General features: G+C 37.8%; 1 protein-coding gene across 2 annotated transcripts in view; it reads right to left on the reverse strand.

Annotated features, from left to right (window-relative positions):
* Positions 1–1,462: 1,462 nt before the first annotated feature.
* The window catches only part of DYRK1A (dual specificity tyrosine phosphorylation regulated kinase 1A), an 89,814-nt gene continuing 74,440 nt past the window's right edge, over positions 1,463–16,836 (reverse strand). For both annotated transcript variants that reach the window (XM_075100304.1, XM_075100314.1), the window contains 7 exons: positions 16,284–16,431; positions 12,637–12,923; positions 7,712–7,858; positions 7,205–7,345; positions 6,594–6,900; positions 6,132–6,256; positions 1,463–4,858 (listed from right to left, as the gene is read on the reverse strand). In XM_075100304.1, coding sequence (XP_074956405.1) covers positions 4,235–4,858; positions 6,132–6,256; positions 6,594–6,900; positions 7,205–7,345; positions 7,712–7,858; positions 12,637–12,923; positions 16,284–16,431 — 1,779 coding nt within the window. In that variant the 3' untranslated portion in view covers positions 1,463–4,234. The remainder of the gene's footprint in view (positions 4,859–6,131; positions 6,257–6,593; positions 6,901–7,204; positions 7,346–7,711; positions 7,859–12,636; positions 12,924–16,283; positions 16,432–16,836) is intronic.

The raw sequence follows: 16,836 nt of genomic DNA on the forward strand, positions 1-16,836 counted from the left end.
CACATACAACGATCGTCATGAGATCAACACTCAGCAACAACTCTACTTTGTAGCCAGTTACTTCTGCAATTTTGACTGGAAAGACACTTCCATACTACTCAGAAGTTCCATATAACGATCTTTTCGAAATATACTTGTTCTATAAATCCACACAACATATGCACCGCTCTGTGTCAGGTTAGAGTTTTAGATTACTTTCTCATTAAAAAAGGAGGTTTCTGATGGGTTTCAACAGGAATTATCTTCAAAGGTGTTTAAGATTTTTCGGTTATCAGGAATAAAATGTAAGCGCATTGATGGTTTAATGAAAATAACGATGGTAGAGTGAAAAACAATGAAGACAAGTCACATCAACAGGCGAATCCAACCCTTCTGTAAACCAGTCCCATTCAGACATCATTATACTTACAGGATGGAAGACTACATCCTGGAAGAGCAGCAGTTCTGAAAAGGACTTAGGAATCATGATGGATAATCATCTAAATTTACAATCTTTTAATGCAAATAACTGAAACTGAAAGATTTAAAAATGCAATCCTTGGACGTATAAACAAACAAGCGAAGATATAAACTGAAAGGTTCAAGAATGTACCTGCACATACTAGACGCACACAGCAATACTGAAATTACTGCCAGATGCTGTATGCAGTTCTCATGTCCACGCTTTAGAATGGATTTTAAAACATCTGAAGTTTCAGAAGAGCCGTAAAAGCTTTACAGTTAGAGGTTTAAGGAACTCCATCTATATAGGTTATTAAAGTTAACATATTTTTATGTGAATAAAGTGAAATAGTTTAAAACTAGAGTAGTTATTTGTTATTCTAATAGGCAGCCAGCTATCTGATGGCCAGCAGCTGTAACTAAACAGTCCTAAAACTGAAGGAGGACTAAGAGTATGGAAAATAAACTAGCTGAATCACTCAAGAGACACGGAAAAATCCTCACGCTTGAAGAATCTACAGGAAAATCAGCTATCTTTTTCAAAAGTATGTTCTACTGCACCCAAAAGATACGGACTTCATGATGCAGAAATAACTAGATTGAATTCTAGGGATACTGGCATGCCAGACACTAATTCATTACCATGGTCACTTCTGGCCTCAAAATCAGCTAGTCTGTAATAGGTAGAAAGCTGCAGTGCATATAAGAACATTCAAACTAACAGATGATAATATAAAGAACTCAAACTACAAGTACAGTCCATCAGAATCAAGAAGAGCTGTGTTCATACATCAATGATTTGTATACCTTGCTGTTTCAATTAAAAACTCAAAATTATCTGTTACGCCTCCAACTTTTACTTTCATATTTTTAAGTCTGTTTCAATGTATCTGATATTTACATATTATAGTATAATTATACCTACCATACCATGGCTTGGAGTAGGTTAATTGCATAGGAAGATTTACTATGTTTACATTTTTTCTTAAATTACTCTTTTTTTAAAAAGCACAGTAAAGAGTCTGAGGACAAATTATTCAACTGTTTATCATACATAAGACTGCATGACTATAATACAAAGGGCTTGTCTTTTCATTTAACGTTACAATATACACAGCAAGTCCGGACTAGATCTTACAATCTGAACACAGGTATTTAACCTTTTCCATGCTGTTTATGTTTACAATGCACAGAAGTCCTGTAACCAAACTGTGTAGTAAAGCACACAAAACTGGACTGTAACATAACACAGTATGCAGAAGCACTGGATTTTATGATTTCTTCTTTGTGTAGATATATTTAACTGCTTTTTTCTTTTTGGCGCTCGCTAAGGTGTGGCAACCTGCGCACACAAAAATTACCCAGATTTCATATTACCCTTATATTCCTAGACAGCAGTAAGTACTGGATTCCTTTTTATATTGCTAAACTCAGCATCCTGTTTCTAAGGTGACAGCCTTCCAAATCCTTTAAACATCTCTGAATTACTGAGCTTTAAAAAAAAAATCCAAACAAAAAGAAAAACCAACAAAAAAAAAAAAAAAACACAAAAACCACCCCACTTTCACCCACAGGGTTGATGTGTCAATACAAAAGAAATATGGATCACTTGATCTACAAAAAAAAAAAAAAATCATGATTTACAAAAAAATGGTAGTCCCAAGTATTCATTTCCATTTACATGGTAGAGAGCTGCTGTGTTGCCATTTTCAGTATAAAAAAATCCACCTTTTAGTCTGAAAAAATGACTTAGCCACATGGAATTGACCAGTATGAACTCTGAATTTTCTGCGAAATTAACTTTTAAAAGGGCTTACTGGCAGAGGTAGATCACTGCTTCTGTAATATATAATGGGCAAACTGGGATGGGCAGTCAATGAATTACCCTCATTCTCTCAAATGTTTTTTCATGGAGCTTTTACTTTTCATATAAATAAATCTCTGAATGGGCCCATAAATTTCGCAACTGCCAAGCTGACTGTGTTATATTAAGGCAGCATTACCCAGAAATTAGGCACCTGTTAAATACAGCCTGCTAACCTCAGGTCTCATGTGAGTGTTTTGCTTTACTCAGACTATTATTTTGGACCTGCTCATGCAATCAAGGTCTTGCCTTCAAGTTTACAATTATGTTAATAAGGAATATAAGAATCAACTGCTGGTTTCATAGCTTCTGGATCTAGTGTCCCTTTTAGCTTCAGAAGCCTGAACACATTTATAATGTAACAGATGTTATAGTCTCGAAGTAGATGTCAATCTATTATGTTCAGTACACAGATTGCTGTAAATGTATTGGCTATGAATTCAACAACAGTTCCAGTTTTGTTTAAGCAATAGTACAGCCATAATTTTCAACTGACATTTAAAAATGGTCTAGTTACACCTTGTGTCAAAGTGCAGAACTGCTACATTATTGGTTACAGACATCTATGTGCTATAAAAACAGCTTTGGTACAATAAATTATCAAAAAAGAAAATAAATTTTTGTAAAATTCACAGCATAATTGTGAGGCAAAAAAGCAGTCACATAAAATTCTGCATTTTTAAAAATGTTCAGGATGAACAGAAGACATCTTTGTGCAGAAGTAATGGTGGAGAAACCACGTGCCGAGAAAAAGCAAAAGAAAAAAGTAAAAAGCAGGAAGGGACACAGTTGTAGCTATTTCCATCAAACGCAAACCACTACTCCTGTGACCTTCAACCAATAAGGAAGTCAACTTTATGACACACGCAAAGTGACCTTGCAATACCTTACAATAAGTGGGTCACAAAAGTCTATTTTAAAAGAAAGGCCTCTTGAATTACCCATTCTCTGTGTTTTCAGCATTAAGGACTGTCTGCAAAAGCATGTCCAAAAGTGATTGCATCTGAAATGGTAGGCTCTTCTAACTTAAGAGTCCAAATCCATAAGGCCAAAGGTTATCCCAAAGACCACCACTTAGACCTCCCCAGGACTGGCCAGGACCGACCCGTTGATTGCTTCTCAGTGCACCTCAGTTATGAAACCAGTCATATTTCAATACTAACTGACTGTGGTCTCCAAAATATGAGACCCACAGAATCCCATTACAATTGCTGCTTTGATCCTCAGTAGATTCAGAAAAGGAGAGTTCTGATCACCGCCACTTAGCGTGCTTAATGTGCCTTACAAACTCCATTACAACCGTCCCTTTTTACAGCTGAAGAATATATATTTGTGTAATCTGAAGGTCCCTCTTTCTTACAGTACTGCATTTCTGTGCCCATGTTTGTTTGGGGAACTAAAAAAAAAAAAAATATATATATTACTCACTCCCCTCCCACCCAAAAACTTCAAAGGGCCTTTTCATAAATCATGTGCAATGCCTTTAAAAAGAAACTAATTTGCAACTATACCTAACGTTTGAACAATAACCCCTGTTGAATGAGACCGAAAAAAAAAAAACCTCCCCAAAAAAACCAAACTATGACTAGGCTGTGGCAAGTTAAAATGGGGGAAGCAAAAGGTGAACACCACTAAGCTATCCGTTAAGGTGGGTCCGGACATGGCTATTAAAAAAAAAAAAGAACCCAACAGAAAAACCCAAAAAACAAAAAACCCAGAACAACCAAAAAACCCCCCCAAAAAAACCCAACAAAAAAAACTTCATTGTCCCTTTGCAATCTTTTCAAGTTTAAAAAAATAGTCAGCTTTGCCCTCCTGTAGCGGTTCAGTGAGTTTATCTCCTTCTGATTCAAGCAGCTTTGCACTTTGTTTTTGGAAAAACACCACTTCTATAAAAACACACAAGAAACAAACTTAGTTTCAGTTTAGTCACGAGCTAGCCACAGAACTTTGCTGAACACAAACTCCTGTCATGGGAGACTCTTCTCTATCAATCCCTTGCCTCATTGCAAGGTGTCCTTCAGTCATGTAATGAGCAGGACCTGTATTAGCAGAAAACTGGTATGTTGGATGTCCAGCTATGCCAGTTTCTTGGCGCGGATTAGAGTAGACTGTTAAATTCATGTCCATAGCTCCATTTTGTCCAAAGTCCAAGGTATTAGCAGCCACTGGGCGGTTCTGATAGGCCTGATTGCCTTGGTTACCAGTTGAGGAGGAAGATGTAGAGGAAGAAGTAGTTGAGGAAGACAGGGATGTCATGGAGTGGTGACTGTGGCCCACCTCCATAGAATCCTGGGTGGAGGAGCTGTTTGTTGGAGAATTGTAGACCCTTGGCCTGGTCCGGCTACCCAAGGCTTGCTGTCCATGATGGTGGTGGTGGTGGTGATGGTGGTGGTGGTGGTGAGAGCTATTTCCGTGATGGTGATGTAATGCATTCTGTTGTTGAGGGGTTACATGGAAGGTGGTTTCTTGAACTGGGTGATTTTCAACAGTGACCTGTGTAGGAGCTTCAGTGGCTGTCCAACCAATTGGAGGAGGAAACTGTTGTCGAACCTATGTTAATAAGCAAAATAAAAATTAAAATGCTTAATCGAATGTGTCCATTTGCAATATAAGAGAGAGATTAAGTTATTAAGGTCTATGCTAACCTTGAAAAAAGCTAACCAAACCTTGCAGTTGCAAAATTATTCTAGAAATGTAAGCATGTAGTTAAGAAGCATTTCTAATACTCTTTTCTAAATATACCTTCAGAAAAATGAGTTCACATTCTGGATGCTTTTTTCAAACAGTTTTAATAAGTCCAATACGTGACCTTGCCATCAAAATTATAGAACCAGCTTTACCTAAATGTAGTAATACACAAAGTAATATTTGTACAACACCTAGAACAATAAGGCCCTGATCTCTGACTCAGGCCTCTGGATATTAATTTAACTCGGTGTGCTGATTTTAAGTTGTAGTTCATATCTTGAACAGTGGCAGCAGCATTAGAGGAGTACCGCCCACTCCTCTGGAAGAACACAGCTGATTAAAGATCATTAAAATAGCAAGATCTAGCTAAACACCGATTTGTTGCATAAACTGAATTGTGTTCTTGGGAGAAAAAATTTGTTTCCTGTCAGCTGCAAAAAGTATGTATGATCTTCTTTTCTCTTCTTGTGAGCATAATACTTGGAGGCTATTGCTTTACACCTGTAAAGTGATTCTACATCTGCAAATGCGATGAACAGAAATGATAAATCACTACCACATTTCAGTTTTATTCTTCCAGGAGTAAAACAAGCTAACATATACTAATTGATAATTTTATCTGTTCTGTACTAAAATAAAAGTATTATTGAATTATTTGTACTTAATAAATGAGTTGTTGCTTTTTCCAAGAAGTACCGAATAAAAGCTAATTCAGCCAATGATGAATTTGGTGAAGTACCTGAACACCATAAAATGGAAGTAAGAACTCCAGCAGGAGTCCACTGAAGTACAAGCTAGTTCTTCACTGGGTTGGAAGATGCCCAGTTCTGTGTACCCTTACGCCCTGTTTAAGATGAAGCTCCATCTGAGTTATTGCTACTGATTCAAAACCCTCACCTCTGCAGAATCTGTGGAAGTTTTTTTACAGCTACCTGCAGTACTTTTGCCTATGTGACTGACCTAACATACACAGGACTATACAAGAGCTGGGGGTAAAAAATAAACCAAATTTCATGGCTCGTTCTTTGTCTAAACCACTTCACTCCTGAAATGGAAGTGTTAATTCGTTTTAGGAATTTAATATTCTCAGAAAATTTGTATAAATCAAACAGACCAAAGCTCTACTTAAGCACACCTGTGGGCTGTGTGTTTCACAGTCCATAGCTTGAACAGCAGCAGTGAAGTGTCCACCACTATGTCGATGCTGGTGTGTGGGGTCTGACCGTGCCCTTCCACTGTTGCTTGTTCCAGAAGATCCACCTATAAAATCATAACATGCACAATAACTAAAGAGACACAAAATTTACAGTAAGCTGTAAAACAATGACATCATGAAGATATTTAAACTGCTTCAGGGTAAAAATACAAGACCTATGATAATCATGCACATTTTTGCTCATCTACTTTTAACTTTTTGTTGGAGCAGTTACTTGTTCCAGCTGATTAAAATAATTGTTTTGATGATTATGGCTGACATTTATTTTTAACAAAAAAAAAAAAACAAAACAAAAAGAAAGAATAAGACATTTATCTGTGAAAGATTCCTTTGATGTGATTAGGAAACATAATTTTATTATCTGTAATGAGAAAAATTTACCTGAGCTTGAAGATGTACTGGAGGTGGTTCCTGAAGACTGCGACTGCTCCATGGCAGGACTTGTAGACACACTGTTACTTGTGTTTGTACCTTCGTCTGCTGTTTTCTTAAAGAAACTATGCTGTAGGGCATAATAAGGTTGAATTCGTGTCTTAGGGTCATAATCAAGCATCCTTAAGATGAGGTCTTTGAACTTCAAGTAGTCAGCTACAGTATGACCCGATTCCCCAGCACGACGTCCACCTGGTCCTCCTGTTTCAACTCCTAGTATATTGTGAAGTTTACGAGTTCCGGGTGGTTTGTATTCCTGTTGGGAAGTTAGAAATTGCTTGAAATAAAGTTATATGTTAAGCCTTTGGTGTGCATAGTTTAAACATGCCATAAAAGGAAGCAAGTCAAATAAAAGTAAGAAACTATTCAACACTACAGAAAGCGTTATTTAACCAACCTCTCTTACAACATGGAACAATAAACAACAATCAAGCTACATTTTCAGTAAGGCAAGATGTAAAGCGAATTAACATCTCACCTTTTTTCTTTTTAATACATTTTATTTATTCATTATTTTATAAAAAGACAGCCCACATTCTCATCCTAGTTATGCAACCTACCCTTTTTCCATCTTTGGTCTTCTTCAAGTTCCAAGTGCCCTCTGGCAACTTCTCAAAGAACTTTCTTGCTTTTGGTGCTTGGTCAAGGATGTGGGTAGGTGGTATCCCCAAAACTTCCACTATTTTATTCATTTGATCCACCTGTTCCAAACAAAGAATATTGGTGATGAACATGTGACAGCTGAGCAGCATGACAGAGTGATATTCTACAGTCACATGGGAAGCAAATGTTAACTACCCAGACAAGTTCTAAATTAACTGTGAGTTTAAGAAAAATCCAATATGTGCAAAACAGAATTAGTGAATAAGGAGTAGGGACCCAGAAACAGAAAACAATTAACAGGCAATTTAGCGTTCTGATACAAGAGGTTGCTGTCATTGACGCTTATGCATTCTAGAACTACTAGACTTCCCTAACTTATGCATTACAGTTAAACAGATGAAAGCCATGCTGAGAATGAACAAAAAAAACAATCAAATTACTTGTACTGTAATATAGCTACATACCTCATTTGCTCCACTAAAGAGAGGCTCTCCAGTGTGCATCTCAACTAGAATACACCCAAGGGACCACATATCAATTGCAAGATCATAAGGCATTCCCAGTAGCACCTCTGGTGATCGATAAAAACGACTCTGGATATATTGGTATATCTGAAATAAAAGCATCTAAAGGTAATATACAGCATCCAAGGAGCACTATTATAATTCTGTATTACAAAATAGAACTATCACGAAATACATTTTTAGTGTAGGGAAAGCCAAGGTATCAGAAATACTAAAAAGTATCTATACATTACGTTTATAAAAATATGTAAAAGTTAATTCTTAAGAAAACACTAACATTCACACTCACAAAAAAAAAAAAAAGAAAAAACTGCAGACTCACTCATGGTTACGGTATTTTACACTTCTGCGTTGATAAGTGTAATCTCAGGTAATTACAGGTAATCATACAACAAAATTTTAGTCTCATATCACCCAAATAAAACATTATTCCGCAAGCCACATCAGAATCACATAACCCTTCAGACAAAATCTATTGTAAAATATCAAAAGCCACAATTATCATGTGATGCAATGAGATTAAATCATCAGGTCATTCCAGGAACTAGCTAACAACACATAGGAAAAAGCAACCTCCTTCCACCCCCAACTATCCTACTCATTTCACATGAGAAATAATTGTGTCTTGATTCTAAACCTGGAGACTGGCTTAACTGTAGGGGTATTTTAAAAAAAAAAAAAAAAAAAAAAATCTTAACAAAAAAAACCCTCAAACTTCCAAAACCCTTAGCAAAAAAAACAGCCAAACAAAAAAATACCTAAGTAGAACATTATTTTATATTCTAACTAACATGCAGCTTCATCCAGCACTTTCCACACAGGTACTGCTATTTCCTTACCACTATTTAAGTTAACTTAAATACATAAGGTTTATGTATTTGTGCATCTTAACATCTCAAAACTATCTCATTATTGACCTAAACAATTGAGACCTCATTTCAACTCTTGGTATCTTCCTTCACCCAGACTGAAAAGTTTCTAGTTTATAGCCAAAGTCCTTTTATTAATCTAAATATATGCCTCACCACTGCTTTCAATACAATATTCAATATTCTGACCTACTCTTCCCAAACATATGATGGGAAAAAGCGATGAGATGCTACTGGCCACCTCCTCAAAAGAGAATCGGGGGACTTCAGTTAAAGTTAGTCCATGAAGTTTCTTAATTCTTCTCATATAATGATCCCACCTGCAGTATTACTAGTCATACTTCTGAAACTTCTTCATTTCTGCAAATATTGCATTATTTTCGGGGGGGTTTCTCCATTGGTTTGGTTGGTTTTTTTAACACCCAGCTTTCTCAAAGCAAAAAGAGCTGGCCCTGCCCAAGCAGAACACTTATGTACTGTGGAAGGGGATAAAGTCCCTGTAGCGCATGTGAAAAATATGCTGGGGAAAACAGTCTGGGTTATTCCTGCCTCAGGCAAAGGCAAACCCATCCGTGGGATTGCTTTTGCTCAAGGACCTGGGTGCACTTGGTGGGTGATGCAGGAGGATGGAGGAGTCCAGTGTGTACCTCAAGGGGACTTGATTTTGGGTGAAAACAGCCAATGAACTGAATGGTATGCTGTTAATTGCCATATAACGTTGTATGTCATCACTACTATGATTGCTATATGACATATCAATGGTATCATGGTGGGAATCTCCCAAATTAATAAAAAAAATGAACTTTCGTTGAACCACGCAAAGTGCAGCAGTGACGGAACAAGGACTGACTTCAGCATGCAACAATCCAACACCACACACACCATCTCTCTGGCCCTGAAAGACTTGTACAATAGACGGAGCCCAAAGTCATGGACTAGATGAACTAAATAGACATTTCACAGACATTTTACAGGGGTGGTCCATAGACTAGGGGAATGATAAGTGAAATTTGTATATTCTATTAAAGGAGGTACTCTGCGCTGGATTAAAAACTGGCTGGACAGCTGAGCCCAGAGAGTGGTGGTAAATGGAGTCAAATCCAGTCACGAGTGGTGCTCCCCAGGGCTCAGTGTTGGGGCCAGTCCTGTTCATTATCTTCATTGATGATCTGGATGAGGGGACACTGAGTGCACCCTCAGTAAGGTTGCAGGTGACACCCAGCTTGGTGGAAGTGTCAATCTGCTGGAGGGCAGGAAGGCCCTACAGAGGGACCTGGACAGGCTGGATCGTTGAGCCGGAGCCAACGGTATGAGATTCAACAAGGCCAAGTGCCAGGTCCTGCACTTGGGTCACAACAACCCCACGCAACGCTACAGGCCAGGGGAGGAGTGGCTGGAGAGCTGCCTGGAGGAAAAGGACCTGGGGGTGTTGGTTGACAGCCGCCTGAACATGAGCCGGCAGTGTGCCCAGGTGGCCAAGAAGGCCAATGGCATCACGGCTTGTATCAGGAACAGTGTGGCCAGCAGGAGCAGGGAGGTGATCGTGCCCCTGTACTCGGCACTGGTGAGGCCACACCTCGAGTACTGTGTTCAGTTTGGGCCCCTCACTGACAAGAAGGACATTGAGGTGCTGGAGCGTGTCCAAAGAAGGGCAACGAAGTTGGTGAAGGTTCTAGAGAACAAGTCTTATGAGAAGCAGCTGAGGGAGCTGGAGTTGTTTAGTCCGGAGAAGAGGAGGCTGAGGGGAGACCTTATTGGTCTCTACAACTACCTGAAAGGAGCTTGTAGCGAGGCGGGGGTTGGTCTCTTCTCCCTAGTAACAAGCAATAGAACAAGAGGAAATAGCCTCAGGCTGCGCCAGGGGAAGTTTAGGTTGGATATTAGGAAAAACTTCTTCACCAGAAGGGCTGTCAAACATTGGAACGGGCTGCCCAGGGAGGTGGTGGAGTCTCCATCCCTGGAGGTATTTAAAAGAAGGGCAGATGTGGTGCTTGAGGATATGGTTTAGTGGTGGACTTGGCAGTGATAGGTTAGCAGTTGGACATGATGATCTTAAGGGTCTTTTCCAACCTTAACAATTCTATGATTCTATGAGAAGGCGGGTAGCGGTTACTGAAGTTGTATTGGATAGTATGGGACCTGAGCATGACATAAATGGTATGGAATAAGGGGTGGATACTGTCATGGTTTTAGCTGGGATAGAGTTAATTTTCTTCACTGCAGCTGGCATGGTGCTGTGCTTTGGACTTAGTATGAAAATAACGTTGATAACACACAGATGTTTTGTTTGTTGCTGGGTACTGCTTATACTAGTCAAGGACTTTTCTAGCTTCCCATGCTATGCTGGGTACACAGGAAGCCGGGAGGGGAGGGGGCACAGCCAAGAGTGCAGATTCAAACTGACCAAAGAGATATTCCATATCATGTAACATCATGCCCAGTATGTTAACTGGGAGAAGCTGGCCAGGGAAGGCAGGTAGCAATCACAGCTCAGGGACTGGCAGCATCGGTCGACAGGTGGTGAGCAGTTGTATTGTTTGTGGCTTTGGGTTTTTTTTCTTTTTCCTTTTAATAGTAGTATTATTATTATTATCATCATCATTAAACTGTTCTTATCTCAAGCCACAAGTTGGGGTTTTTTGTTTTGGGGTTTTTTTTTGGGGGGGTGGGGTGGGGGGGGGGTGTGTGTTTTGTTTTTTTTTTTTTCTTTTGCTCTTCCGGTTCTCTCCCCCATCCCACAAGGGTGTGGGGAGTGAGCAAGGGCTGTGTGGTGTTTAGTTGCTGACTGGGGCTGAACCACGACAGTCCTTTTCACAAATTTAGAGATAAAACTGCCAAAAGGTACACAACTGACCTGGGAAGGCTCAAAGCCCTTTTTCAAAGAAACTGAAGTTTAACTTCTGTCTGTAGAAGTCTTTCTCTTACCTCTCTGCCTAACAATTTTTTTTAGTGCAAACAACTAAAGCATAAGTACCCTGAGAGGAAGTGGTCACTTGCTCAGCCACATACAATCCTTTCGATCAGGAAAGAGTCTATTTGTGCTAGACTATAAGGTACAAGCTGAACAGTACATCCTGATAAACTTTTCAGTGAGCAAACTATCAGTACGAATCAAACTCTTGAGGAATATGATTTAAAGCTCTTCCTAAAGAAAACAGGCTTTGCCATCCAAGCAGAATTAATTATTAGCTTAATATATTAACAGTTACTCTCTATATTTTAACATTTCTTAAAACAAATACAGAGCTAATTGGCTATGCTGGACAGGCTATGCTCAACAGATTCTAACAGCTCAATAAAAATAAAATGGACTAATCTTCAAAGTACATAAACAACAGGACACAATTACAAACTTTTGGACAACTATTTAATAGTACAAACCTATCCTAATCTGAAGAGCTATTGACAGAAAGCTATCTGGCCCTTTTTGCCCTGGAAATGCTTTGCACATATGCACCTTTACTTACAGTAATACCACCACTAAACTCCATTCAGCCTTTCCACAGTTACTAAAGCATTTCTAAAAATGGGTTAGTTATAGCCAGTATCTTTAAGAGCCAGCTACTGCACTGTCTCGACCCTCAAATATCTTCTTATCTCCAGGGCACACTAAACAGAGAACATGCTAAAGTAGAAGGAACAATATATATGGAATAAGAAAATAATAGAAGAGTATTTCATTAAATAGCACTGCAGACTTCTACAATCAAGTGCTGATGCATTCTGCATTAACATAGCATAAAAGCATAACCAAGGAGAAAAGAAAGATGGGAAGTTTATGGCTATGGTGAAAGTTTATCTGCAATGGCACTGAAATTCATATTTTAAGCTCCTATGGACTGTTGATCTCTGACACCCTATGTAAAAATTAGTTACTGTTTCATTAAGTCATCATTAATAAAGTTTAAATCAGCTATCTAGGTATTATAACTTAAAATATTAAATTTTTCATATGTATACAACAGTAGCACAATTAGAATTTTTACTAATACTCACCCTCTGTCCAAGTTGACACGAACTGCCGAAGTCAACAATCTTGATAGCACTTCGTTTGGGGTTACAGAGCAGGATATTCTCAGGTTTTAGGTCACAGTGAATGATACTAAGTTCAGGAGTCGCCAGAAAAAGCAGCGCAGTGCACATTTGCTGTGCAAATTTTCGTGTCAGGTTCAATGAGACACCTCTAAAGTTGGTGTTCCGCAACAGATCATACAGATTGTAGGACAGCATTTCAAAGACTAAGCAGAGATGGTTTCGGAACATGAAGTGGCGTTTCAAATGCACTTTAAAAAGGGGAAGAAAATAATTAGTGCATACCCTGTGTGGTAAGTATTAAATACTAATTACAACACAATGCTTAAATGTTTTAAGCAGTATGTAGGAAGATGACCTGTGAGTAAGACAATATAGTGCTACTTTTTTTTCTTCTACTCTGGTTATTTATGGGATATTGATGCCATGCCTAGGGTACAGGGGGACCTCAGGTGTCCCTCAGTAAACCTATATTAACCAAAAAATTATTTAAAAGATAGAGGAGATTTTTTTAAAAAAATATGCTATCACTCCCTGTTAGCAAAGGTAAACACATTCGCAGGTAAATAGAACTATCTGCAAGAAAGACAAGAAGCACAAATTGTGTGTAATGCAACCTTTGTCATGCTTTTGATCTTTTTCAGGGGAGAGTTAATTTTTCCACACTCCTAAAGGTAAAACTGTATTCAAGTCCCAGCAGTTTGGAAAACAGTGCACGCACGGCAGCATTCTCAACAGTAAAGCAGATATCACACTTCAGACTGAGTTCTTTATTAGGAATTTCTCTTACATTTCAGAGAAAGTATTTATCTGTCAGATTAATTTAAAATATACTACGACGTTACTGCAATTTATAAGCAATTGATTACTTCAATTAATAAAACTGATCAATATCCCACAGGCATTATATTCATTTCAATCAGGCATAACCTCAATTTATGAAAGCCACCAATCCAGTCCAAATCCAATCCTTTTTTTTAATGAAATAGGTGAAAAATTCATCACATTAATCTGTTTAGAGGCAAGCAGGGTTTACCAGTCTGTCAATCATTCAGGTTGGTTGCCACAAGGGAAAAAAAAAATTGAAACAGGAAAAATACTTCACCTCTCAGATAAAAAGCAACATACTCCCCTTTTTGTCGTAATAAAATCTTGAACCAATATTAGCACAATGACAATTCAGACCTTAAATTAAGGTCATTATTTGGTGTCCTATGCAATTTTTTTTCTCCACTATCATAAGCTAGTTCTTCACAGGTCCCTTACAACTTACCTGTAACAGTACCATTTGCTTCCACCCTGATGTCAGTTCCTGCAATACATCATTGCCTAGACCTTTTGTATTTTCTCATCTCTGCCATATTTCCACTATCCTCCCACCATGAAAGCACCAACACATTTTCATGTCTTTGTGGTCTTCCTACACTTGATTCCAACTCCTCCCCCCTCACTAAGCTTACTGAACCTGCCAACTGGGTAAGAAACACCACTTACTCCAACCGATTCGTAGCTACCAGCATGCTACTGGTCAGCTAGTACCACTTGCAGCCACCACACAGCTCAAATACTTTGGATAAGAGCTGAACTTGCCACATCTTTCCTTCAGTGAAGACATTTGAACATTTCTCCTCCACTCTGCCGCCAATTTTCACAAAACTTGAAGACCTTAATGCATTCATTACACTTGTGTTAGATATGGAGACCAGTCAGAAGGTTTGAAGATATTAGAGGACATCTGACAGAAGCATAAGCAGTTAAACCTTATGTCCTTAAAAATCAGACTACAGTGGATTTAACCATATTCTCCCTGAAGTCTGCATTTTACATCACAGAGTATATTGTAATACTTGCAATGCTTTTGGCCTTATCCAGCTGTTCTCAGCATCATTACCCGAAAGCCTATGAGAGGGTGAATTGTCACATGTCCTCCAGACAACTTATTTTTTACATTAATATGCCAAATGCTTCAATTAAGTCTTGTTGCAAAAGCATGTCCATAAGCAACTGTTCCTATACTTATATTTTCCAGTGAAGTGCCTAGAGGTCTCAGTTCTCTGTGGTCAGTTTCTGCACAGCATGCAATACAAGGTGTTAATTCAAAACATTAGCTATTTGGGTTTTTTGATCTTTACTGATGCTGTCATGTTCATTAAATACTGTGTTAAATGAGAGGGGAACTATTCAAATATACCCTAACAGATTTGGAAATCAGCTTGAAACAAGCCTAAAATCACCTGCCTAAGCAGAGGCAGTATATATTTTTTCTGGACTGTTCAAAATTATCAGCACTTTTTTTTCCTTTGTTGTTTTAGCATGGCTCTTTATATAAAGCCATCCTGCCTTAACTCAGAGAGGGAGATTATATGATGTTTTGGTCCCTTTTGTTTTACCTCATGTTACAAACAGACTCTCTAAAAATTTAAAATCCCAAGAGCTTATTTGATGATGCCTATAGTGTCTTTATTTGCTGTGTATTAATCTGAAACTGGTCATGTCCTTCACATTCCTGAAACATGTTTTTGATGTAGTATGCTGTCAAATTTTATGTAAACATGTTATTAATAAATTTAAGGTAAAAATACCTTAAAAACTTTTACACAGAATAAATAAAAGGTATTCTAATGATAATATTCTAAAAAACAAGTGAAAATGTAACTGAATACTCTTCAGATAATTTAACACCAATGTGTATTAACATTATTTCAAGGGTTTCTTCTAAACTACAGAAAGAAGAATCAGTAATCCAATATAGACATGCAAATCAGAAACGCATAGCTGTTAGTATTTCAGCTTCTACAAACTAAAGGATGCTTACAACCAGTTTTGTTTTCCTTAATTGCTCTTTTTCATACTTCTCTATTTCTTTTACAACAGACTGTTGCTTCCCTTCCATCATATTTTTGCCCAACTCTCTACTCTAGAGGACAGCCAGGATTTAATGAACTTTTTACAAGAGCTGACTTAATTTCATCATTGTTATAAAGTTCAAGTAACATTGTAATAATAAATCAAGGGAACAGCATTCCATTCTACAGGAACCATCAAAATCATCAGCTTTAAAATATTTTCTGAGCTGTAAATGGGCAAGTCTTAACTTTTACACAAACCCTACCTCAGTTTTGTTATACAAAATTTTGAGCTTTTTAAACATACATGATCAAGAAATAATGATTAAGCTAGCCATAAAACTACTCTATGATGCTGGTTTACAGTAAATATGCACGCTCTTATCCACCACAGTTTTAAGACAATTTAAGATATATTCGAAGTAGTGAAAGAGATGCAAACTATCACAGATCACAGCTTCTCTGGAAAAGCCAGTCTACGGCAACTTCTTCAGGTGTCCGTATCATTAATCGGAAAACGAAAATTCTACAAAAGACCTCAATGCTACAAAGTAAAAAGTCTGTTATCCCAAACATTTTTATATATTCTTCTTCTGGATCTGGTCCTGTTGCAAACTGGGAAATTTGTGCTAAATAATATTAATAATTTTAAAGTTGTATTTTTCTTTTCATTTCTTTAGCACCCAAAGCATCCTACGCTATATAATAAGATCTAAAATTTTCATAGTTTTATTAAATAGAAGTGAAGAATAACTGTTCAAATACCTATATAGTACTTCATCTCAGTGTCATGTTTGTTCATAAGCTCAAGCAGTCGCACTTCAATCTGGGCTTGGTTTAAGAAAGCCTTCTTGTTTTTTATTATTTTAATAGCCACCCACTCCTGTTCCACTCGATCATAAGCCTTTACAACCTGAAAGACAAAAGTCAAATACATCAGTAAAATCTCTTGAGTTTTCAAAATACAGCAAAACTCACTTTCTAAACTTTCTTTACTTTCTGAGTTCAGGGAAAACATTTCTAGAGCTTTTGATCTTTCCAGTTAAACTTTTTTTCTTAAATTCCTTCTCTTACTTGACGCTACAGTAAAGCCACAACATATCATGTGACACTTACTGCAGTGATGTTACAAAATAGAACTGAGGCTCCACTGAGGCATTATATCCAAATGCAATTTTGAAATAATCAAAAACAATACCATAAAACGACTGGTAGATTCTGAGAAAAAAAGAACAAAAACAAAAGAAAAGCTCCATCCTCCTTCCAGCCTTTTTCTCAAGCCATGGCTACGGCTGCAAAAAGTCAAAACAAATGTTCC

Source organism: Phalacrocorax aristotelis, chromosome 1 (genome assembly GCF_949628215.1).
Source record: "Phalacrocorax aristotelis chromosome 1, bGulAri2.1, whole genome shotgun sequence".
Taxonomy (NCBI): Eukaryota; Metazoa; Chordata; class Aves; order Suliformes; family Phalacrocoracidae; genus Phalacrocorax; species Phalacrocorax aristotelis.